Source organism: Pimephales promelas, chromosome 23 (genome assembly GCF_988280905.1).
Source record: "Pimephales promelas chromosome 23, fPimPro1.hap1.1, whole genome shotgun sequence".
In the NCBI taxonomy this organism is placed as follows: domain Eukaryota; kingdom Metazoa; phylum Chordata; class Actinopteri; order Cypriniformes; family Leuciscidae; genus Pimephales; species Pimephales promelas.
In genome coordinates, this window is record NC_142791.1 from 6,129,056 (window position 1) to 6,154,065 (window position 25,010).

The window sequence follows — 25,010 nt, forward strand, 5'->3', positions numbered from 1 at the left end:
CCGTCGTTGTCACTAACAATACACTGTCTGCTGCATTACTATAAAACGTGCTCAAATTTTATAAGAATAATATAAAAGCAAATGGTTTACTTTTCGCATACCATTTACTTTTGTTTACCAGTTCTGTCTAATAAAGTATTAAGGCCTGTTCACACCGGGACGAATTTCGCGTGCGTTATTCGCCGACGTTTAACGCCTCGTGACTAAACAAAGGGTGCTAATGTGAGTGTTCACACCAACACGTAAAACACCACGCGTAATAGCATCATTTAAAAAAAAAAAAAAACGCCTCGGGTTAGTTTTTTTAGTTTTATGCGCTGCGTCCAAAACTATCCGACCAATGAGATTGGTGCTTTTGCTCACGTGTTTGGAGCTTCTGAAGTTACAGTAAAACACAACTTGGGGGCGCTCAAACACAAAACGGTCTTGCCGAGCACACATACGGAACGGAGAAGACGATATACGCCAAGTAGCGTCACCGTCTACACAGCCAGGAAAAACACAAAAAACGCGTTGAAAAACGCTGACGAATAACGCATGCTGATATTCGTCCCGGTGTGTACAGGCCTTTAGATATATGACTGACATGAGCACCGTTTAAATAAAAGACCCGCTTCCAACACATTGGCCAATCAGAAAAACGTATCGGCCGATGCCGATATTTAAAAAATGCCAAATATCGTGCGTTATTCACCAACTTTTAACGCCTCGTGACTAAACAAAGGGCACCAATGAGAGTGTTCACACCAACGCGTAAAAGCGTCATTTAAAAAAAAAAAAAAAACACTCCTCGGGTTTGTTTTTTTCGTTTGACGCGCCATATCAAAAACTATCCGACCAATGAGATTGCCGCTTTTGCTCACGTGTTTGGAGCTTCTGAAGTTACAGTAAAACACAACTTGGGGGCGCTCAAACACAAAACGGTCTGACGAATAATGCACGCTGATATTTGTCCCGGTGTGTACGGGCCTTTAGATATATGACTGACATGAGCACCGTTAAAATAAAAGACCTGCTTCCAACACATTGGCCAATCAGAAAAACGTATCGGTTGATGCCGATATTTAAAAAATGCCAAATATCGACTTTGGCGATATATCGGTCGACCACTAATTGAAATATATTGAAACTAATGGCTTTATTGTTGTTTTAATGGATTTGGTATCATAATGGACTGTGATAGTGTGGACTTTCTTAACTTAACGTTACTGTTTTATATGAAGCTGTGTGATTAAAGGCAGTAAAACACTGGAATGGGCCTCATGTGAACTACTTGCAGTGCGTAGCTTATAGGTTGGGGATCAAACATGAAAGCTGTGAATAATTATTCATATCATTTTGTACTCATCAGTTATAAAGCTATTACATTTTTAATAATTACCCCCAGAGCCCTTTTTGAGCTTTCCCTTATTTTTCATTCTGATGTTGAAAAACTGGCTGAAGCCAGCTGTTGGAAAAGTGTTTTATCCCGTGGAATTAAATGACTATTATAATCATGTTAATTGCCTGGGCTAAATCCAGACGTTGCTCTCGGACCAATTGATTCTTTTGTCTCACGTGAATTTAATTAAAAGACTTTGCCCTCTCATAACATAAAAGGCAAGTATCACGAAGCAACCTGTTGTGCGGCCTTTGATGTGCTCTTGAGTTGCTCTTTGATACTTCTTGTCTTGCAGTGTGATCGTATTGCTTAGAACCGCAGTAGAGCATTTTGCTAATCATTTAGCACAACAACCACCACACTCCAGTCTGCATGTTGTAGTATTACTAATTTACAGAAGAAAGAGATCATACATGTTTGCAAAGACATGAGGGTGAGGACATTTATGGGTGTACTATCCCCTTAAATCTGAAAGTGCCCCTATTATACTTTTTGAATGTTACCTTTCATGTAGTGTGTAATAAAGCTGTTTGTGAATGTACAACATCTTCAAAGTTTCAAAGATCAAAGTCCTCGATAAATGGAGTTAAATGAGTCGTCAGTAATTCCAGTGTTACTTCCTGCTCAAACCTTTGTAGGTTTGTTACAAATTTGCATAATGGCAGCATGTTGTCTTCATTGGCTGCATGCGTACAGTGTCTAACTTGACCCGCCCACAAACTCTGTAGTTGAAGCTGTGGCCTAGAAGTGTTTGTGTTGCCGAATGTTGAGAAGATGATTCTTTCTGCGCTGTGAATGCTAAAGGCTAAGGACTCAGACTCGAACTGATATGGTAAAACCGACTCCATTGTTACTGTTTGTGTCACTGTGTATCAAGTGACGAGGAAGCCTCCGGAGCTGAAATTCAGATATGATAATAGGAGTTCAGCTTCCAACAAACAATCACAACCAAGACTTTGCAGATAATTCTTGAACAAATTATTTCAAGACACTGTGAGAAAAGAGGTGATGCTGCACTCTATATTATGTTTATATTGTATATAATGACCTTGGGTATAGGGCTGGGCGATGTATCCATATATTTTTAAATGCTATATGGAATTAGACCATATCGCATATATCGATATAGTTCAAATATGCGCTGTGATCCTTGCTCCAGGCAAGCTGCTGACCGGAGCTTTCTGCGGTGCTCCCTGCGCGTGAAACTGCACTGCAGAAGCCCCAGCCACAAGCCATCTACAATTCGAAACGGTGTTTTCGGTACATTCATTCATTCTTTCTAAATCATATTCCTTTTCTCAGATTCCAGAATAAGACTTTTACCGCCACCGTTCTGCCGCGCCGGTAAAATTTAGGGTGTATTTGCTGTCTTTTGCCGTTAAGAGGCGCTACAATCACAGACTTTGAAAATCTTCAATCTTCTCATTCCTCAGTAGTTGAGCGTCATTGATTGCACCCAATTTATTTTCATTGACTGCGAGATAGGGCTATTTTATCTTTTGATTCATAAAATGCTCTGCTTTAAAAATTTGCTATATTCTATTTAAAATGTAAGCTACTTTTACATAATTACGTTTTGCTTTCGCTAAATGTCCCTTTGCGCCACCTGGTGGTCATTTCGTGAACGACTTTAAAATGCGACTGGTTTATTTTTGCCGCCGTGAATTTGTCGTGGCGGTAATAGTCATTCTGGTTGTCCATCTACTGTAGATTACAGCACTGGAGTAGAAAGCACTATCAATTGTTCTTCATGCGCACTGTAACTGAAATTTAAAACTGTTAAAAGAAAAGGCTAAATAAACTGTTGCATAGATATAGTATACTAAGCATCAAATATCTCTTCGCTCTGTGCAAATGTGAAGTGCTGTACGCTGTTACTTCACGTTGCTTAAAGTGCATCGTTTTGCACACGGGATGCGCATAATCGATTTCCCACTCTAAACTGGAGCCTTTCTTATTACAATACTTAAACATCTGGGGTAATGGAGCGTGGCCCATGGGAATATCACTGCCACCACAGATGGAAAAATCCTAGAAAAAACACTGCGAAAAAGCTCCAGCCCCGAAACAAAGCTCACTGCAAACTTTCAACTTGCCTTGATTTCAAAAAAGGTACTATACAGTATTTGTTTACATTTTACTGTTATTTGAACAGCTCAGCATTTTATTATGAACCAGGTGAAGAAACCTGTTTATTTATTCATTTGATCTTGCACGTTCACTCAAATAGTCGGTTTCATTGAAACTAGGCTACTTGTGACGTCATATTTGGCTTTGACTTTGAATGAACATTTGCTCTCACTTTGCAGAAAAATCATATATCGATATTCAGCCTTTATATCAGGATATAACTTTTGGTCCATATCACCCAGCCATACTTGGATACATGTAAACCTATGGTTGGAGACCTCAAAAACAAAATAAGGAATCTTTAAAAAAAAGCCCAATTGGGGTACTTTAAGTTAAGATCACAGATGTTCTAAATGAAATTGGCATGGTTACTAAACATATAACAGGATTCTGGGTTGGGATATATTTGTAATGCATCTCCTAGAAGAAAAAAAAGAAGCTATTTCTAAAATGTTCTAGAATGTGAAGAAAATACAGTTCAGCCCAGATCTCTGCTGTTACAGGAACTGCTTTGTTACAGTGAATCTGCACAAACTGCCCAAGCATGAATGACCTACTTCCCCCCCACGGACACAGGCTGCTTCATTCGTTCATTCGTTTATGCGTTCACTCGCTTCCCCCTGCCGCTCCCTCCATCTGTCAGCGATTGAGCTCCATTACTTGAGAGGATGGAGGCAGAGGGCTTCAAAGCACAAGCCCCTCTCCCCTTCCTGTCATGGTGATTGATTTCAGAACAAGATGTTTGCCTTTCATGCCATCCATGCATGACCTCTTCAGTCCATATAGGGTCTTTATTTCCCCTTGCCTCTAAGGATTCACACTCTTAGATTGGCCTGGCCTTTAATTAGATGCATCTTTAAACCGGCTCTTATCGTTCTTTGAATTGCTTATTGAGTTGAGCTAATGAAATACTCTCTTTGATGAGTGCCGGATGGTGGAGGTTGGTTAACCTTTGTTGTAATAGAGTTGATGTCTTTTAACCTGCATTTGAAGGCCACCGGCTTCTTCCCGGCAACTGTTACTAAAGCATTAAGTCACAAGAGCCCATGATAAAACCACTGTGATACACATTGAGTGGCTTAATGCTAATATATACACATTATGCACACTACATATACAGTATATTTGCATATATACAGTCATGTGAAAAATAAAGGACAGTATTGAATTTTATGGTTTTACGAATCAGGACATTATACAAATATTCTTTGGCATCTTAAAATTTGGTATTTTGGTAACAAATGTCATTATTTATTTAACAAAACCAGGTCAAAATGGAAAAGTCATGTTTGACAAAACTAAATACACTGTTTCCAAAGGAATTAAGAGGGTAAGTAGCGGTCAGATGCTGCTAATCAAATGCCTTTGATTAATCAGTCATCAGCAAGCATGATCCAACTCTTAAATTAAATTAAGGTTTAAACTAAAAAGTTTTAATTTAAGGAGTAGTTCACTTTGAAAAAAACTTTATGCTGATAATTTACTCACCCCCATGTCATCCAAGATGTCCACATCTTTCTTTCTTCAGTCAAAAAGAAATGAAGGTTTTTGATGAAAACATTCCAGGATTTTCTCCATATAATGGACTTCATTGGGAACCAAACGGTTCAAGGTCTAAATGAGAGTTTCAGTGCAAACTGCAAAGTGCTTAAAATGACACCAGACGATGAATAAGGGTCTTATCTAGCGAAACGATCACTCATTTAATAAATAAATAAAAAAGTTTAAGTTTTATAAGCATAAATGGTCGCCTTGCTCTGTTCTGTGATGAGCGTTCGTGACTCTCCTGTTCAAACTCGTTCATCAAAATGACTTTTTTCGAGTCATGACTCGAAGGGTCCTAGATAAGACCCTTATTGATCGTCTGGTGTCGTTTAAAGCCCTTTGAAGCTGCACTGAAACTCTCATTTGGACCTTGAACCGTTTGGTTCCCAATGAAGTCCATTACATGGAGAAAATCCTGGAATGTTTTCATCAAAAACCTTCATTTCTTTTCGACTGGAGAAAGTGACTTTCAAAAGTTTAGGGTTGGTTTTTTTAATTTTTTTTTGTTTGTGTTTTTGAAAGTCTCTTATGCATTGTGCACTACAGTATAATTGCACTTTTGTAAAATATTATTACATTATATTCTAATTTAATGTTGTCTTTCCAGTGTATATAAACATTTGAAGTCTTATTTTCTTATTAGTGCAAATCTACTAGAATTTATTTAGCTTAAAACAAGTTTGCAGATGGGGTAACCATTTTATATTACACCATTTCCACCAGAATATTCATTTATTTTTCTGACGAACAAAACAACAACTTGATGAAGCATGTTTTTGCAGCGCAGGGAGTCAGTGGGAAGACAGATTGGACGTATGGTGTTTACTCACTCATGTGGAGGGCACAGGTCCCTTTCCCCTCTCATTTCATCTATTTCACCCCCCTCCATCCATCTTTGGAATAGAACTAAATTGCTGCGTTATGTTTTCTAAATCGGTGCTTGCTTGGTCACAAAAGCCTATTGCTTCTTGCGGCGTCTCAAAGCAACCATTTATGTAGTGTGCTTTTCTGCTAGTGCTTTGTTTTTGTTTTTTGCTAAAGAAGTAATATCTTCCCTCAGGGCCACAGATAAGACTAATAAAACAGAGAGGCCATGGACAGAATCTCTCTCTCCATCTCACAAAAGCCTGTGTAGTTACGCTTGGCAGGGGAACTGATCCCTGGAGTGGCTCTGCTGTAGAACAGGGGTGTAATCACGGAATGGAATCGAAGCGCAGGTCTCCCATGCTGTTCTCTTTCTGTCTCTCTCATTTACTGCTGGGTAAAGGGAGTGGGAGTTCTCCTGGTTGCCTCGTCAGCATCCCCTGCATCTGTAGGATGGTGTGCGCAGCCCTCGCATGTGTCACTAATGAATCAGGACGAGCTTTTAGCAGCGCAGTGCAGAGGAAAAAGTACTTCAGAGATTATTATCACGATCCGAGAAACTGGTAGTCTGTCACATACTGTTTTCCTATAGCCTTTTGACAAGATAACCCAATAATTGAAATCTTTTTACTTAGTAGTTCATTATATAGATAATGTTCTAAATGATAATGATGATTAAATATACATTTTTTTGCATTATTTATTAACCCATGTTAGTGTTAATTACAGTATAGACTAATAGAATATAATTTGTCCATAATTCAGTAACAACAACTTAAGGTCTCTAGTTACCAATTGCTAACATGAACTAACAATAAGAAAATATAATTCTAACAGCATACAGTATATTAAACTCTGTTAATGTTAGTTAATAAAAATCATAAAAATGTTCAATTTACTTCATAGTGCATTAACTGTTAACAGATACAACTTTTGATCCTAAAATGATTTTCGGTCTTAGTAAATGATGAGATTAACATTAACAAAGATTAATAAAATGCCATTGTTCATTGCTAGTTCATTTTAACTAATGTTAACAATTGAAACCTCACTGTACAGTGTTGTTACCCATATTGTTATTAAAAATAATAGTATGAACAGAAATTTAAATAACCATATTTAATAAATTCTTTGTTAGTTCATGCTAACTGTGGAGTTAAGTAATGTTTTTGCAATCAAAAAAGTTGCATTCGTTTGGGTGTTGTCTGAATGTGTCTTACATTTTCGTGGTGAAGCAGATGAAAGATAAACCCTGTGTAGACTGTAAAAACCTACTTTGCACTTGAAAGCGGCTGCCTTTGAATGATGTTGTGTGTGTGTGTGTGTGAGAGAGAGAGCACGGAGGTGTTTTAAGTCCCCACAGCAAAAGAAGAACTTCTAGAAAGCAAGGCAGCAAAGTGAACTCTAGGGAGCTTGTGTGTAATGTGTATTTGTGGGTAAATGCAGGGCTGTTCTTGTATCCAGAGTTTACCTCACTAAATCTCCTGGGAAAGGGCAAAAAAATACAAACAATTCTCTGAAATTGTTGACAATCTTTGTCTTAACATTACGCGGAATATGAAAGAATTTATTTTCTCTTTATTCTACATTTTTTTGCACTCTGAATATTACAATGATAAACACTTATCAGTTTGTTCTATATACTACAGGCAAATAAAGACAGATAAAGAGAAGAGTTTATACTAAAATGCACTGAAAGAAAAAAAAAATATAGAATATATAACAGAGATATGTACCAAATAAAGTCTTGATGTTTTTTTCCCAGGGATAGACTAGACAATTTAGATGAGCTAACCCAATCAAATATATCGTTAGATGTTATCCCTGAGTGAACTTCTAGAGTTTCCTCTGCCAGCTTTAGAGCATCACATGTTGTTATACTTAATTCACACTGAAAGATGCACATTAGAGCCAGATGTGCTTGCAGATGGATTAATGAAGTTTGCCATGTTGTCCTCGCAGAAGAAAAGCCCACAAAACTAAGCCCATTCGTTGTTGAATTATGTGTCCCAGACTATGGCTCTGGTTCAGCACATACTCGAGCGCTAGTGATCGAGTGATTGCTGTGGAAAAGCCATTCAGGTTCACTCTCAGTATGCTTGACAAACTCAGTTTCCATATCCTAAATAATCTCTTGCGCTTTTCGGTCATTCCAGACAGTTTCCAGACAGCCCTAGATTCCACCCTCCTCTTAAGTCTCCCTCATTGCTTATTGTACGCTCTTATAGCCTTTTTGATTAAAATCTGATGTATTTTTTTTTTAAAGGATAATTTAAGTTTTTGGCTCAGATACTTAAGAGAAAGATACTACTGTTTTATTTATTTATTTAACAGGGACAGTGTACCAGATTTAGCTAAAAGCTTATTCCCATCTGCAGTCCCTGGGCAGGTGCCAAGAGCGTGCAAAATATTACAATAAAACCATAATAACTAACATCAAAAATAAACAAACTGTTATTACAATAATTTTACCATAAACACAGTAAAAAACATACTGACCACATTCAATGTCTCATAGCTCAATGACTACAAACCTGATTGTCCTTCAACCATATTTTCACACTACCTTTAAAAATGTTTAATGTACTGCCGTCTCTGACACTCATTGGTAAAAAATTCCACATGCCAGCTGCCATACACACCTCAGAATATGTTCAGAAAGAAAGTATGTTCAGAATATACTGTCTACTGCATACAAATTTTTAAATATAAAATATAATAGTTTCAAATAGGGCTGTGCGATATATTGTTTTAGCATCAATATCGTAACATCAATGAAATGCGTGTATCCGGGATAGTCACATGACAGGATGTGTGTGATGTCAAGTATAGTGATCATAGTTGTACTGTACTGACCTGGGCCGGGTTTCCCGATAACGATGTATCTTAGCTCTTAAGAGCTCTACGTTTAAGGTTACGAACGCTCGCCGCAATTCCACGCGCGTTTCCTAAAAATGCACTTAGCATGAACGCGTGAGAACATGTTTTACGTGCTACGTAAGAGTCGCTGTCCATTTGTGAAGTGCTGAAATATAACCTTGTATGGAATTGTATTCTGAACTTTTAACCTAATAGTTGTCATCTGTTGTGGATTAGCAATCAAGATAAGTAAGAAATAATTGACGACAGGCCGTTGAATTATTATAAAAATAATGCACACCCGAGGTGGTAATACGGTCACATGACTAGGGCTGGGTTTCGAGAATCGAGTATCGATTGGAACCGGGACTAACTTTTCGTTTTCCCGGAATCGTTCAAAAGTTCAAATTTCGATTCCTAGTTTCGATATTCACAAAAAAAAAAAAAAAAAATTTCGATATTCACAGTCCGCCACGCGGAAGAAGAAACTGCTGAACAACACCAACGAAGAAGCGTCTACCAGAAGTGTTGGCATAACCACGCGAGTCGAACCTGAGTACCTTACGTCGGCGATCCAAAGTGTGGCTTCACTTTTCTAAAAATAACGAAATCTCGGCAAAATGCAAAATTTGTGACAAAAGGAGTATTTTTACAGAAGGAGTATTTCCTTCAGAAAGGATTATTTCCTTCAGAAAGGCCGTTGGTTAGCAAGGTTAGCTAAACTTTTTTGACCCTGCCTCTTAAAAGAATCGGAATCGAGAATCGTTAGGAACCGGAATCGAAACAAGGAATCGGAATCGGAATCAGAATCGTTCAAATTCAAATGATACCCAACCCTACACATGACCCCATTAAAGTCACCATGAAATAAAAAAAACTTTTAAAAAAATTTAATAGCAGTGTTTATTATAAATGATTTATCCACATGCACATACTTTTTTTTTTAATTCATGTTCCCTCTTAATCTTTAATGAAAGTAATTTCCCCTAACAATCCATTCAATTCTTGTTGGACCAAATAACGTCCCGCCCTACAGTTTTTCTTGTTTATGAAGCCATCCGCAACTTCTGTTTCATGCCAACTTTAAATTGACTGATAGGGCGAGAGTTTTCCCATTAACATACTGAACATACCCTTAGTCTTGTCCAGATGTTTTTTAAGAAGAGCTTCTCCTCTCAACTCAAGCAGCTGAAATGAATCAACCTCAGCTTGATTTTTTTTTTTTTTGAGTCTAAATGATTCGGATGGCTGAATAGAGAGATATTGAATGAATAGAGGCTGTCCCTCAGCACAAATACCCAGAGTGCTCTCTCAGAGCTGAAGAGTTGATGGCTAGTTATCAGCCTGTTGTATCTTGCAGTCCTGACATGCTCCGTCTGCTCAGCCGAGAGCTCTTTTGATGTCTCTGACTTCAAGTACATGAACAAGGCTATTAAAAATGTAATGTCTCTGAAGCATGTAATCTGATTTAGTACATAAGTTTAACATGATGGATCAGCCCTGCAGGCGGATGAGGGCTGATGGTGTATCTGCTCACACACACACACACCCACATTAGAAGGTTTGCGTCTTGCATGGTACGGTTTGCATCAGATACATAAACACATTTCTTTACGTTTGAGAAATGGTGGATTTAATCTTCTAAGGGCTTGGAGTGATGCAAAATAAACACACAATTTTGTGCATAAGCAGTGTTTGCTTATGTTACAGTTTACTGGACTGTTCTACACAGACATTTGCTGATAAATCTGGAGGCTTTTTAAGAGAAGACACATTTGTTAGAGCCATTACTCATTTTAATCACACACTAACATTTTACACACACACACAAACAAACAGAGAGAGAGAGAGAGAGAGAGAGAGAGAGAGATCTTGAAATGAGGAGCTATCATTTAAGGATATTAGCAAATCTCTTGAAAGTGAGACAAAAAGGACAGTGTTCAACACCTCTGAAGTAAGATATGAAGCGTTGAACATGTGGAGAGGCATAAGATCATTATTTTTACATTAAACACTCTGCTGCCCATCGTTTTGTAATTGGTCTGCTTCCTCTTGTATTTTTTTTTGGACAAAGATTGTAATGCACTTTTTATTTTGTCATTGCGATTCCTAAAGAATGTGTGTTTTGAATAGTTTTGCAAATTCCTTCTTATCATATAATATAATTGTAGAAATTACATTGGAATAGATTTGTTTTGTGAATCATACAAACTCTTAGCTTCCGTGAATTGATTCAAAGCGCAGATTCATTGATTCCTTTTGGTTCATCACTCATCAGTAAGAAAATATGTCACATTATACATTGTTCAAAAGTTTGGGAATCTATTTTTTAAAAGTCATTTGTGCTTACCAAGGCTGCATTTATTTAATCAAAAATATGTTAAAATAGAAATGTTGTGAAATATTAGGCTATATTTTTTAAAAGTTTTCTATTTGAATACATCACAAAATTCCTGTGATGGCAAAGCTGAATTTTCCAACCCGATCTCACGGCAATTCGTACGAATTTTACGAGGTGGCTAATTCGTAACAATTCGTACGACCTCACTTTTTTGTTAAATCGTACATGTTTTACCAATTCGTATGAATTCGTGCGAATGACCTACCCGCCTAGACCCTGCCCCTAAACCTACCCATCACGTGGGTTTAGACAAATATTTTACGAGTGAGGTCGTATGAATTAGTACGAATTAGCCACTTTTTAATCACTTGTACAAATTCGTACGAATTGGTCGTGAGATAGCGTTGGAATTTTCAGCAACATTTCTCCAGTCTTCCATGTCATATGATTTTTCAGAAATAATTTGAATATGATATTTATACATATATATTCTTTTGTTTTCATCTTGCAATCGATGTTATAAGCCAGACCGATATATCGGCCAGGCATGTTACATAATATCGGTATCGGCAGTTAAAATGGCCGATAAATAATATTTAAAAAATAAAATAAAAATAGACGAAACATGCTTCAATCATCTCTCCTTGGCCTGTTATATTGAAAATATATGTTTTACAATTTGCAGTATGATGTTATCTATTGCTAAATTATGGCTCATCATAGACTAGCTAACCACAAAGCAGGCTAATGCCACTATCTTCAGTGGAAGACCGCTAATGTTAACATTAATGAGCTTGGAAACCACAATGAACTTTTTCTGCCTAAATAAAGTAATGATTACCGTATTTATAACTAGCATATCTCTAGTTACAGTCCCTGCATTGTAAAGTGTAAGTTAAACTTGCGAGGAGTGAACATTTAGACATAGAGAAAAAGTATCAAACGTATCTTGCAGAAAAGTTAGCTTTTCTTTTACACGTATGTGATATCCAACAATCGGTATCGGCCTTCAAAATCCTTTATCAGTCAGGCTCTATTATAAATATAGGCTAAGCCCTGTTCACACTGACAACGCTACAAGTTGCCAAGTCACTGTGCCGTTTCTACTCTGAACTGTATTGAACGTCTCATTTTCCTTCCTATAGTGTACAGTTTTCAGCACGAGAAGTATCTATCTCTCTGTAGCTGGAGTATACTAATGTAATTGATTCGTTCTGTAAGCAGAGATATGTGGCGATACACAGCTCCCCTGCAGAGACGAGCTTTGTCATATTGAATATTGATCTTCCTGTCTAGAGTTCTCAGTGGATGAGAAAGTTCTGTCAGACCGGAGCGCTGCGCCTCTGCTTCCTCTGCTGTTCTTCAGACTCCTTTTATCAGAACACTTGTTTTTCTGTGGGGTAAAGATTATTTTATTTAGCAGCTTGGCAGAACAATGTTTGCTGGAGGTAGACAAGCGTACGCCTACTGGAGAGTGCAATGCTTATGTTGTGTAACGTCTTTTAGCACAAACAGCATATCCGGTCTATTGCAGGAATAGACTTCATACTGTTTATTTATGATCCTTAAAGACTTGAAACAGCATGTGCATTTCATTTACATCACACTCATTTCCATAATGCTCACCAAGGCATTTTTTTGATCACAAATACAGTAGTGTTGTGAAATATTATTCCGATTGAAAATAATGGTTTTCTATTTGAGTTTTCATCAAGCTTTACTTCTTAAATGTCACATGATCCTTCAGAAAACATTCTAATATGCTAATTTTCAGAAAACAGTTGAGCTGCTTAATTTGTTTGGAAAACACTTTTTTTCAGAATTCTTAGATAACTAGAAATGGAAAAGAACAGCATTTATTTGAAAATAGAAATCTTTTGTAACAGTATAAATAACTTCACTGTCACTTTTGATGATGCTTGAATGTGTCCTTGCTGAATAAACAGATATTTTTCTTTAAATTTTTACTTCAAATTCTTAGGAATTTATTATGAAAGGAAACCTTTAACCCAAAAAATGTTTTATACTGATGTCAATTTTTTTTTTCTGTTAGAAGGACATGACCCTGAAGCCCCACGAGCGGAGGCAGAACCAGGCAGGACCGCTGCGCAAGAAGAAGCCCGGCCGAGTGCCGAACGGACTGAACGTAGACCTACACAAAGACCGACTCAACCACAACAACCACCAGCACCACCACTCAGACCAGGAGAACAACCCTCGCCTGGCCCATACACATGGCAAGAAGAAGAAACACCTGCAGAAGAAACACCGACCTGTGAGTTTAACTTTAGCTCGCTACATGTGTCCAAAAATCACGATTGGGGTCTGTTCAAACAGGAACTGGGAGCCTTGATGTATTTGGCAGATTTTGTTGGTAGATTCTATTGATTTCGAGCTTCAGCATTTGGTTGGAGTAAAATAGGTGTCAGACGCAGCTGCGAAATTAGAAATAGTAGTCAATAAGTTTTATCATGATTAAAAAAACTATCTATCTATCTATCTATCTATCTATCTATCTATCTATCTATCTATCTATCTATCTATCTATCTATCTATCTATCTATCTATCTATCTATCTATCTATCTGTCTGTCTGTTTTATATATCTAAATGTGTAAACATGTCTATATTTTTTTCCCTTTATTTTATTTCAATTTAATTTCATCTAATATTTATATATATTTTATTTCAGCTTTATTTCTATAATCAAAAACAGGTTTAATTGTTTTTGTTTTAGTCAAAGATAATAACGCTGTTCTGGATGGGCTACTGTCTGTTCCCTTTGCACCTAATTATAGTTTACCTCAAGGCACTGCTTTGTTTCAGAGTGTTTTTAAATGAAATCATGATTAGATTGTGTACTGAGATAATGCAAACCTACAGTCATGTTAATTTCTCAAAGCTGTGTCTTCTTCACTGAGAATGACGGAACAACAGAAGAGGTGCGCCAATCTGACTCCATTAAGGCAGAGCTCGTTTGAATCAAGTAATTGTCGATGATCATTAGCCGTCTCTGTCACGGCGTTAGACTTATTACCGATCTAATCGAAGGAGGTAATTAATAAGATACTAGGTTTTACAGGCAGGCTGGTTGTTGGATCTTTCAGACATTACACACAATGAAAAAAGTGTGGACTGATTTACAAAAGTGCTAAAGCAGAGAGAGAGAGAGAGAATAATAGAGATTGTGTCCTCTAAGATTAGATGTGTAAAGACACTGCTGATTAACTCTGTCATTAAGGATGAACGAGAAGCGGATGGGCTCTGGCTTTTTTGGACTTGTTTTATGGTGCTAATTAAATTAGTCACTCTTGTTATTGTTGCTGCGAGGTGCTGCTCTCTTGCTCTTTGTGTTTGTGTGTGTTTGTGACATCCTCTTGTTTTCACTAATGAGTATTTATGGCATGTTTACACAGAGGAATTGCCACTACAGAGCAAGCAATCAGATGGCCACACACTACACTGAACACACACACACTCTCATGTACGCTTTAAGGCACAGTTCACCCCAAAAATATTCCATTTTTTTTCACATGGAACATTATATAATTTGTTTTTAAGGATGTCCTGGCAACTCTTTTCAGTATAATTATGTGTGATTTAGGGGATGTTAAGCACAAATAAGCACAAGCGGTCCATAGACTTTTATTTTAAGCCAGTACATTTGTGTGAGTTATTTGCTGACAATATTGCTGACAATATACCGATTCATCTAACTGATTTATTAAAAAAGTTATGGCTCAAAAGAATGATTCATTCACTCATACACTGTAAAAAATATTGTCATGATTTGTAATCACAACATGTTTTCTTTTGTCAAATCAACTTTATAATAATGTATTTAGTTGAGATAACTTAATATTTTGAGTTTCTGATGGTTAAATTAATCTCCTTCATTGTATTAACTCACTTTTTCCAGTTCAATCAACTTAAAATTTTAAGGCAACCCAGGTTAATTACTTTTTTTAAGTTAAACCAACAATATTTTTTTTACAGTATTTTTTCTTTTGTCAAATCAATTTAAATAATTTATTTAGTTCAGATAACATATAATTTTGAGTTTCTGATGGTTAAATTAATATCCTTCATTGTATTAACTCACTTTTTCCAGTTCAATATACTTAAAATTTTAAGGCAACCAGGTTACTTACTTTTTTAAGTTAAACCATCAATATTTTTTTTACAGTGTACATGCACTAAGAAGAGCTTTGAAGTTTATACCTTTATGATGCATATGAATCCTTTTTGAAGCTTTCCCATTCAGTGTTATTGGGTGTGCCTAGAACATTCTTCAAAATGCTCAGTCATGTGGGTTTGGAGCCACTTGAGGATCAGTAAATGATGACATATTACTTTTTTTGAGGTTGGTGAAATATATCTTTAAACTTGGGATGCACAATATCGGCTACCATATCGGTATCGGCCAATATATTAAAGCCGATAATTAATGTATTATTTCCTTCAACCGAGACGCTTCAGATACGCACTGTTCGCCGTGATGTTTTTGAATTGCTTGAAATGATTAGAATCACTTTGAGAAAGAAAATACAGTTAAGTGCAACATGCACTCTGCAAGTCTGTCTCATAAGCTAATGAGAACATCTTTATAATGGTGTGACTTGGACATGATGAGACTTTTGTTTTTGTAATCAGGCTTTCAAACATTATCTGAAAATTTCGAATTTAGATTTATTGGCTAAAATATCGGTCATCGGCTTTCAAGAATTATCGGTTATCGGTATCGGTCAAAAATTTCATAAAGGTGCATCTCTACTTTAGACATACATACTCCTTTCTCCATAGATACTAGAAGCTGTAGACAGGAAGGGTACTGGTACATTTGTCCTTGTTCTGGAGAGAGAGAGAGCGAGAGAGAGAGAGCAGCTCTGTTGTTCATCATGTGTATTCTGCCCATGGCTGAATTAAGAGCAGACAAATCCATCTCTCATGGAGCAGACTGAGGGAAGGGATGGCTCGGACACTTTAAGCTTTTATCAAACACCAAGGCAATGGCCATAAACTTGAGTTACGCTGGATGGTGAGGAATTAAATTCCTTTTCTTCACTGTTTCATCCCCTTTCTCCCTCACCCAACTTTCCTGCCCAGCTGCATATATTGTGCTGCACAGATGTGAGTTTGACCTCTACGGCGTGTATCAAACATGCACATGTTTCCTGGATATAAACAACTTGTTTCTAGCAAAAACAACTTGGATGAATTTGTGTTCTGTTTAACCATGTGTTTCATAATCGGTTTATATATGTACCGTATGTACACTACCGGTCAAAAGTTTGAGGTTGAGATTTTTTCATGTTTTTGACTCTTATGGTCACTGAGGCTGCATTTATTTGATCAAACATATGTAAAAACAGTAATGCTAAATTATTACAATTTAAAATAAGTTTTCTGTTTAAATATAATTTTAAAGCACCCCCCCAGCCTACAATGTTCAAAAGAACAGTATTTATTTGAAATGGAAAATCTTTTGTAATATATATATATATATATATATATATACTGTTATATTTGATCAGTTTATTGTGTCCTTATTGTGTAATTTTTACACTTAAATACATCAATATATTTAATTAGCCAAAATATATGTATGTACTGTAGAACTGTGGGTACTGTATTTTGATTTCTACTTCTTACTGGGTTTTTTCTAGGTCAGAGGTGCCCATATTTTATTTTTTTGCTTGTGTGTGTATTTTGTGTGAATGAGAACGTTGTGTGTGTGTGTGTCTGTGTGTACGTAGGTTTGAAGTTCCAGCAGATGGGTCTCAATGTTTCCTGGTGAGTTGACTCAGCTGACAGCTCTGACTCACCTTTATATTGCTGTCACACAAAATATTGTTCACAGTCTTGGCTTCAGAACCCTTGACTGCCCTCTCCTGAGCCCTGAACAGCTGTCCACTACAGTCCCTGTGTGAAGAGCACTGATTTAGAAAAACGGGGAATCTGGCGGGACACCCTGGGGAAGGCTGATAGAATCCAGAGGAGCACTCGTATCACATACGGCCAGGGAACATGATTATCCATCCATCCATTTTCCAAACCGCTTGTTCTATGTAGGATTCTATCTATCTATCTATCTATCTATCTATCTATCTATCTATCTATCTATCTATCTATCTATCTATCTATCTATCTATCTATCTATCTATCTATCTATCTATCTATCTATCTATCTATCTATCTATCTATCTATCTATCTATCTATCTATCTTCTGTCTGTCTGTCTGTCTGTCTGTCTGTCTGTCTGTCTGTCTGCCATATTGGTCTTATCTTCTGTCTCTGACACACACTACTCATGTGGACAGAAAGCTGTTTCAGACAGTGCTGGAATGGACAAAACAATATGACTATGATGCAGGAGAAAAAAGTTCAACAGTCTCAGCAATAAAAAAAACAATACAAGCAAACAAAAACACAAAAGCGACGTTTATCTAAAGTTGTTTTTACTTATTAGTAGGTTGAACTGGATCATCGAAATTCAGCAGCAAAGACAATGGTTAGTAATAATAAATGAGATCAAATACATAAAAGTATATTTCTTTTATTTAACATTTAATCATTGCAGGTTTGCGTAATATTCGCATTTCACTGTTTTTATTCATTTTGAGGAATACTGAATCTGTTTATGTGCATGTCAGATGAGTAAATGCATGCTCACTTTTGATCCAGAGCTACAATAATCTAGAAAATAGAAATATGAAGCAGCACCACACCATTTTGATTTCTGAAGGATCATGTGACAGTGAAGACTGGAGTAATGGCTGGTGAAAATGAAAATTCATCTTTGCCTTCACATGAATAAAGTACATTTTATAGTGTAGATATATTTATATTTAAAAAAAAAATGAAATGAATTTGTTTCGTTCATTCATACATTTATGATGTGGTGTGTATGTGCAGATAGGCAGGGGTATGTTCAGGAGGGGACACCATAGCCACACAGGCAGGGCTATCTAGGCACTCTCCTCTGTTTGCAGTAAATCCCAGATCCACAAACAGCAGCCATATATAAACATAAACCCAGCAGCAGACTCAGACGCATGATGCATTGCCTTGTCCTGATACAACCCTGCAGCCAGGGAAAAGAAAACATCCACCTCTTTATCAAGCTCTTATAGGCATGTATGACAGAGATATATGAACATGCTTCTCTCAACCCAGTGGTAATTAGAGGCTGCAGGAATGTTTAGAAATATTCATTATGAGAGCTGTCACAACTATGTACCGTTCACATCAGAGTGGTCTCTTCATTTGATAATGAAAATTGTCTTTATGTGTTGTGCTGTTATTGACTACTGTGACAAATTGACATAAATAATATATATTGTGCCATGTGTTAATTTTTGGAAAAAATGTTTTTTTTTTTTAATACAGCATTTTAAAAAATATATACGTTTTAATACTTACTTTATACATTTACAGTATATTTGGTTACTATGGCAGTTTGACATATTGTGTTGCTTAGTCCTACCATAGAGAGCTCATGTGGGTGTCTGCGTTCATGCACTAATCACAGGCCCATGCTCAGACGAGGTTGTCATCTGCCTGGAAGGTTGTGTGTGTGCAAGACATGTGTTTATGAGTCAGTATGTGTGAATGTGAAGTGTTGTGTGTGTGACAGCAGTGGCATGCTGAGAGGCCCATCTGGCCAGACACAAACACACATTATCTGGCCTTGCCGCTGGGAGCTGTGTTCAGTTGTTTGTGTGAGAAATGTACACAGTGTGACACTGCCGAAGAGGACACTGGGCCGATGTTGTCCCGATCAGTATTTCCTCTTATTTACACACAGTCCTGAAGGCTGAAGTATGTGTGAGTGACTAGTAGGGTTGGGGATCGTTTGAATTTTATCAATTCCGCTCCATTCCTAATTTCGATTCCAATAATGTAATAAAAAAAACCTTAGATTTTATTCACATTTATTGTAAGTCGTATGGCTATAAATAAATAACAACTGAACAAAGATATGATTGAAATAAACAGTGTTTTAAGATTTTCATGCACTGAAAAAAAATATTGTTGGTTTAACTTAAAAAAGTAACCTGGTTGCCTTAAAATTTTAAGTTCATTGAAATGGAAGTTGGAGTTAATACAATGAAGGAGAATGATTTAGAAATTTTCGTCAGAAACTCAAAATATTATGTTATCTGAATTAAATAAATTATTAAAGTTGATTTGACAAAAGAAAAAATGTTGTGATTACTAATCATGAAAATATTTTTTTTACAGTGTACATGTAAACTGTAATCAAATGTAAAATAACACTGCACAATATAAATAAAATATACAACTACTCAAGAAACGCAGGTGAATTGTCTCTTTGTCTTTTGTAGTTGATTAACATTCACTGTAAATTCATGTATATTTTCATGATTTGTAATCACAACATTTTTTTCTTTTGTCAAATCAACTTTGATAATTTATGTAGTTTAGATAACATAATATTTTGAGTTTCTGACGATTAAATCATTCTCCTTCATTGTATTAACTCCAACTTCCATTTCAATGAACTTAAAATTTTAAGGCAACCAGGTTACTTTTTTACCAGGAGTTTCTGGTGATTAAATTAATCTCCTTCATTGTGTTAACTCAATTTTTTCCATTTCAATGAACTTACTTTTAAGGCAACCAAGTTACTTATTTTTTTAAGTTAAACCAACAACTTTTTTTTACAGTGTAGAGATTTCAGACCACAAGTGTCCGATTCCAGAATTCCAGAAAAATGTTGAGCTCTGATCAAGAGTTTTGTGCAAGCAATTTAAGGTTCTGACCCTTGTCCCAAATATAGCAGGCTTCATTCAGTGATCGAAACAAATACATTAATTAAAGTTTCACAGTATATAGAACCGACCTTGAGTGCTCTGTGCTGTGGTAACGTTACCGCGGGCATGTTTTTCCACATTCGAATATTAATTTTAACCTTCGAAATTCAGTTTTTTAAAACTATTTGAGTATATATTCAAATTTAGAATATTCATTGACAGCCCTAATGCTTGCAGCTTCCTAAATACAATGGCAAGCAGTTTTATAGGCGAGGCATTTGCGTTTTCCCTTTGGACCTACAAACTTGCTTAGCTATATAGTTGCAAGCACATAACAGTTATAGAGCAAAGCGTTTCCATTTCAAAGCGTATGGCAATATTACAGCTGTCAAACAGTTAAAATGTGCTTTGAAAGTTTAAAAGTTACCATTATCTTGGTTGCACTCTGCTAGTGGGGGAGGGGCATGCATTGATCTGCACAGAGCTGCCTGTGGACGCCAGTCTATAAATAATAAAGCGGGCCGATCCCGATACACGTAATAAACACAAATATCGGCCCGATATTTACATTTGTATCGAATTACATTTGGTATAATTTTTTGTCTGATACATCGTCAGTATCACAAGCACTTGCAGCTTGATAGCCAGACCGAGTTTGAAACATGAGAACGTTCTGTGGGCCTTGCATGTTGCGCCCATCGACCTCCCAAAGAGAAGCACATGGAGGTGAGTGGTGCTGATCACAGCATAGGCCTTAATGCTGACCACCCTCGCTCGACCGCACTCTCTCACTGCGCAGAGCATGAGAGCGGACCCCAGATAGTGTGATCTGCAAAAAGATGTGTGGAGACATTAGCATAGCTAATGTGGTGGTCCCCCTTTTTTGGGGATCCTTGGCATTAAAATATTTTGTCCTGGGCACATTTGAATATTAGGAACTATCACAAGTTATTCAACCGTCTTATTTCTATCTCTCTTCTTTATTTTTTTGCAAAGAAATGTGCCCTAATGTTGTCTTTGTGTGGCAGTTTATGGTGCTAATGTAATGGTAATGCTACTTCCTGTCAGCCCTCAGCATTTCCTTTTCCATGAGTCTTAATACTGTTTGACAAGACTAGGCCATGGTGTCCCCCCTATCACAGTGTGGTTCTAATTTCCCCCCTTGCTCATCTCTCTCTCTCTCTCTCTCTCTCTCTCTCTCTCTCTCTCTCTCTCTCTCTCTCTCTCTCTCTCTCTCTCTCTCTCTCTCTCTCTCTTCCTCTATGGAAGGGATGGAATTAGCTCTTTTTCCACTTGCCATGTATTACAACGTCTCGGCTTGACAGGATTGGGTGAAGCGTTAACCTCGCAGACAAGCTTGTTAAGCATTGTTGCGGTGGTGACTGGGCTAAAGACAGGATAATAGACACCCCTCCTGCCGTCCGTCCTTCAAGTCGAGGGTGGGCAGTCCATCTGCTGAAATTAAGCAAGAGCAGTTTACGTGTTCATATTGTAATACCTCAGACAGTTGCTGCCAGTTGGATCACTTGTCTAGCCAGTATTAATTGCACCTCACTACAGCACTTAAAGTGCAGCATTGCTAAAACTGCATGCCAATCAAACCTACCCACTTACCTGACATCAAAAACTAATGGCCATTCAGGAAGACGCACACACACAACAATGTGTGATCCTTCATCACCATCTTGTTGAGTCACAAACAGAGTAAATTAACCATTGTAGACTTTTTAGCGAATGTCAAAAGCTTCCTGTTGTTGGTGAAAAAAAATGGTGTGGATCAATTTTCACTCGAAGTTGTGAGTAAATTTCACACAAAGTAGCAACACATTGAGTTAAGTGTGAAATATCCAAGTAGAAAATCTGAAATAGTATTTGCTTGTGCTCCAGTTTTATTTACAGTGTATAACGATTACTTTCTCCACTTGTCATAATGGGACCATTATATCAAGTGAAGGAACCATCAAGAGTAGTTCTCATTCCTCAGTGCCACTTCTGAACAAGTATTGAGTCAGACCTGTCTATAAAAAAGTCAGTTTGTGGTCAATATCTCATCTGAGCAGGCTTAGGTTGGTTTAGATATTTGATCAGCTATGTTTAGACTGTGATAGACCACAAGATGTTGTTTTCTGTAGTGTTAAATAAGGTCTATAAACACCTCAAGCTTTGCTTGTTTTCATGACTTACCTTTCTTCTGCTCAACTCTCGCATTCTTCTCAAATTTAGGGAAGGGTTTCTAACCAAACATTTTTCCAGGTTTATATTGTGTAATACTTGTTTTCTGTTTTTTTATTGCTTGCATTCTTAGAAAGTGAGTGGAATGGAGAAGCTGATAGTTCTTGGAGTTTGTGTTTGTTTTTCCAGTGGTCTGGCCAAGGTTTCCAGAACGATGGTCTCGATCATCTCATAGAGATGGAATTCAGCTCTCCGTGGATCAACTGTTACATCTGGCCTAGAACTGAAGACCAGTGTTTAAGAATCCAACTTCACGTTTATGTGGGCTTCTTGTGGAAACCTAGGCCATGCTCAACACCCTATAGTGACAACCGAGGCCAGCTCGGAATATTATCAAAAGATCCCTCCCTTATAATTCACCTAAAATGTAAATTACCGTTATCTCATCAAACCTGGCAGTATATTTCATAGGTCTTTTAACTCATTTTGGGATGTTTTATGGAAAGCAATCAACCTTATCACATTTTCCTTCACTGTTATTATAACCACAGTCAAGATTCGAAAATGGAAAATAATTTTTAAAGACTGTTCTGCTCGTCCTCTTCAGTCACAACACATTCTCCATGATAACATAATTTCCCATCTCCTCTCCAGAGTAAAGCTTCAAGATCAAACTGATTTGACTGTAATTCCTCTGTATAACCTCTATATTCATAGTTGAATTGCTTTTGAAGCATAAAATTGACTAACAATATAGGAGAAGGATGTGATCAGATTCAAGTAATGTGTGTATAGTAGCTCACAGCTAATTGCTTGTAATGCAATTCCTTCCTTCCGCATTAGTAGCTGGTCATCATGACTTGTTGGACATGAGGAATGTAACACGCTTCATGGCAAACAGGCTATTTATTTGCATCGTGACATAATTCAAAGCATATCATTAATATCCAGTTCTTCACGCTTTGATTGTTTAATCTTTAATCCCTGTGCCTAATCAATAATCTTGATTATTCTTGAGAGATTGTTTTGTTTGCTTCAAAATATTTGCTTTAGTATGTTGCAGCTTATCTTTTCTAGATTTACTCTAGGTTTGTCTTTAACGTTTGCTAGTCATGCTAGATTGCCAAGATGAGTTGGATCAGCCTTGAGATCTTATTGTTGGATGTAACATGTTTGGGTGTTTATATTAGTCAATAGAAGAAGACACAGTGAATCAGTTCTTTCTCTTAGGCCGTGTGTCCACCAAAGCGTTTTTAGCCAGCTGAAAACGCGAAACGCTCTGCTGAAGACGTCGTGCTTTGGGCGCTTGAGAGCGTTTTGGCAGTGCATCGTTTTGTTCAACATCGTTTTTCAACTTTTGGCGACCAGTAAAAAATGCTGGGCACTCGGTGCTTCAACGTGAAAAACAAAACAAAACAAAAAAACGTTCGAATAGCACGTCAGGCGCGAATTATTTCAATGTTAAGTCAATCCAAAGGCGCGTTACGTGCGTAAAAAATTCCTGTGACGCGAATGAGGTGTAGAGCGCGGCAAACACGAATACACCTCATTCGCGCGAATTGAGCATCTGGCTAGTTAGTGCTATTTTTGCATTCAGGCTTTTGATAATAATAATAATAATAATAATAATAATTCATTACATTTATATAGCGCTTTTCTCGGCACTCAAAGCGCTTTACATAGAGAGGGGAATCTCCTCAACCACCACCAATTGATGCGAATTTGCGTTGAAAAATCTGAACTTTGGCGTCAATTCGCGCCGCGTTAACTAATCTAGTGCCTAGCTGCTTGCTCACATGGTGAAGTATCTGGATGCTTTAATAAATTATTTTTTAATATGACTAAATGCCTGGGTGGTTCTAAAGCACAACAAAGCAAATATTTTATCACTTAAAACTTTATTTTAATACACGAGACATGTTCATTTTGCATCGAATGTTATTTATTCCATAGATTATGTGAAATATTATTATGATGTAAAGACAACATACATGTGCATAAGTTCGTGTCTGGACGTGAGAGAGAAAAAATCACAGGACAGGTTAATAACAACGAGCAAATGGTGAAACTCACCAAACGGTTCACCTCCGAAGGGTCCGGTGGACACAAATACGCCGAAGATGAACCCCACGCCACTGTTGTGCTCTCCAGAGCAAATACAGAGCGGTGACAACGATGAATACTCGATCAATATAAAAAAGATGGCCTCCAAAGGGTTTGTAAGTTTCGCTTCAAACTTTTGTTTTTACGCGCATCAAAACAAAAGTTTGAAGCGAATTAACACAAAGTGGTCAAGCGTTAGACGCAACTTTTTGATGCGCTATTCGTGTCAGGTGTGAACGTAGCATTACACTCAGGGCGTTTCAAAAACGTACCGCTCCTATTGAAAACAATTGAAAATGTTCGCCAGGCACGTGGAAAAACGCTTTGGTGGACACAGAGTGCTTTTGATAATATTTTCTTCCTGCAGAGGGATTATGCTGTGTATTATCTCTAGATTCCAGAGTGGAGGAATCACTCATAATATTTATAATGTGAATCCCATAAATCATGCGTGACCTCAAAATGGCAGTCGCACTCATTTAGAAGATATTTGTTGATTAATGGACAGTTTTGAGAAGGTATATTGTGGACCAATGAGATTTCATGATGGGCAGGCCTACCAAGTGATTAGGTTATGTGTTCAGTCTGGTTAGTAAATGATGTAATATTCTGGATGAAACCCCAAGCTTAACAAAAACCAACAGAGACGTGTGAACGGCGAGTGGGTATTACTTTTTATCTTTGAAACTAAGTAAATTGAGTCACCCTCAGGCGATTACCGGTTCAGTTTTAGGTGGAGCTGTAAAGACACTATTGATCAGGTGCCTTTGAGGCAATGGGAGATTGGGAGCAGAGAGGGAGAGGGAGATGGAGAAGCTTGCTGGGCAAAAAAGGAGGAG

General features: G+C 37.3%; 1 protein-coding gene across 5 annotated transcripts in view; it reads left to right on the forward strand.

The window, feature by feature from the left end:
• Nucleotides 1-25,010, forward strand: part of auts2a (activator of transcription and developmental regulator AUTS2 a) — a 348,996-nt gene that overhangs the window by 83,556 nt on the left and 240,430 nt on the right. For 4 of the 5 annotated variants that reach the window (XM_089126455.1, XM_089126454.1, XM_039676289.2 and 1 more), the window contains exon 3: nucleotides 13,174-13,395. In XM_089126455.1, coding sequence (XP_088982581.1) covers nucleotides 13,174-13,395 — 222 coding nt within the window. The remainder of the gene's footprint in view (nucleotides 1-13,173; nucleotides 13,396-25,010) is intronic. The other variant, XM_039676288.2, reaches the window with a different exon arrangement.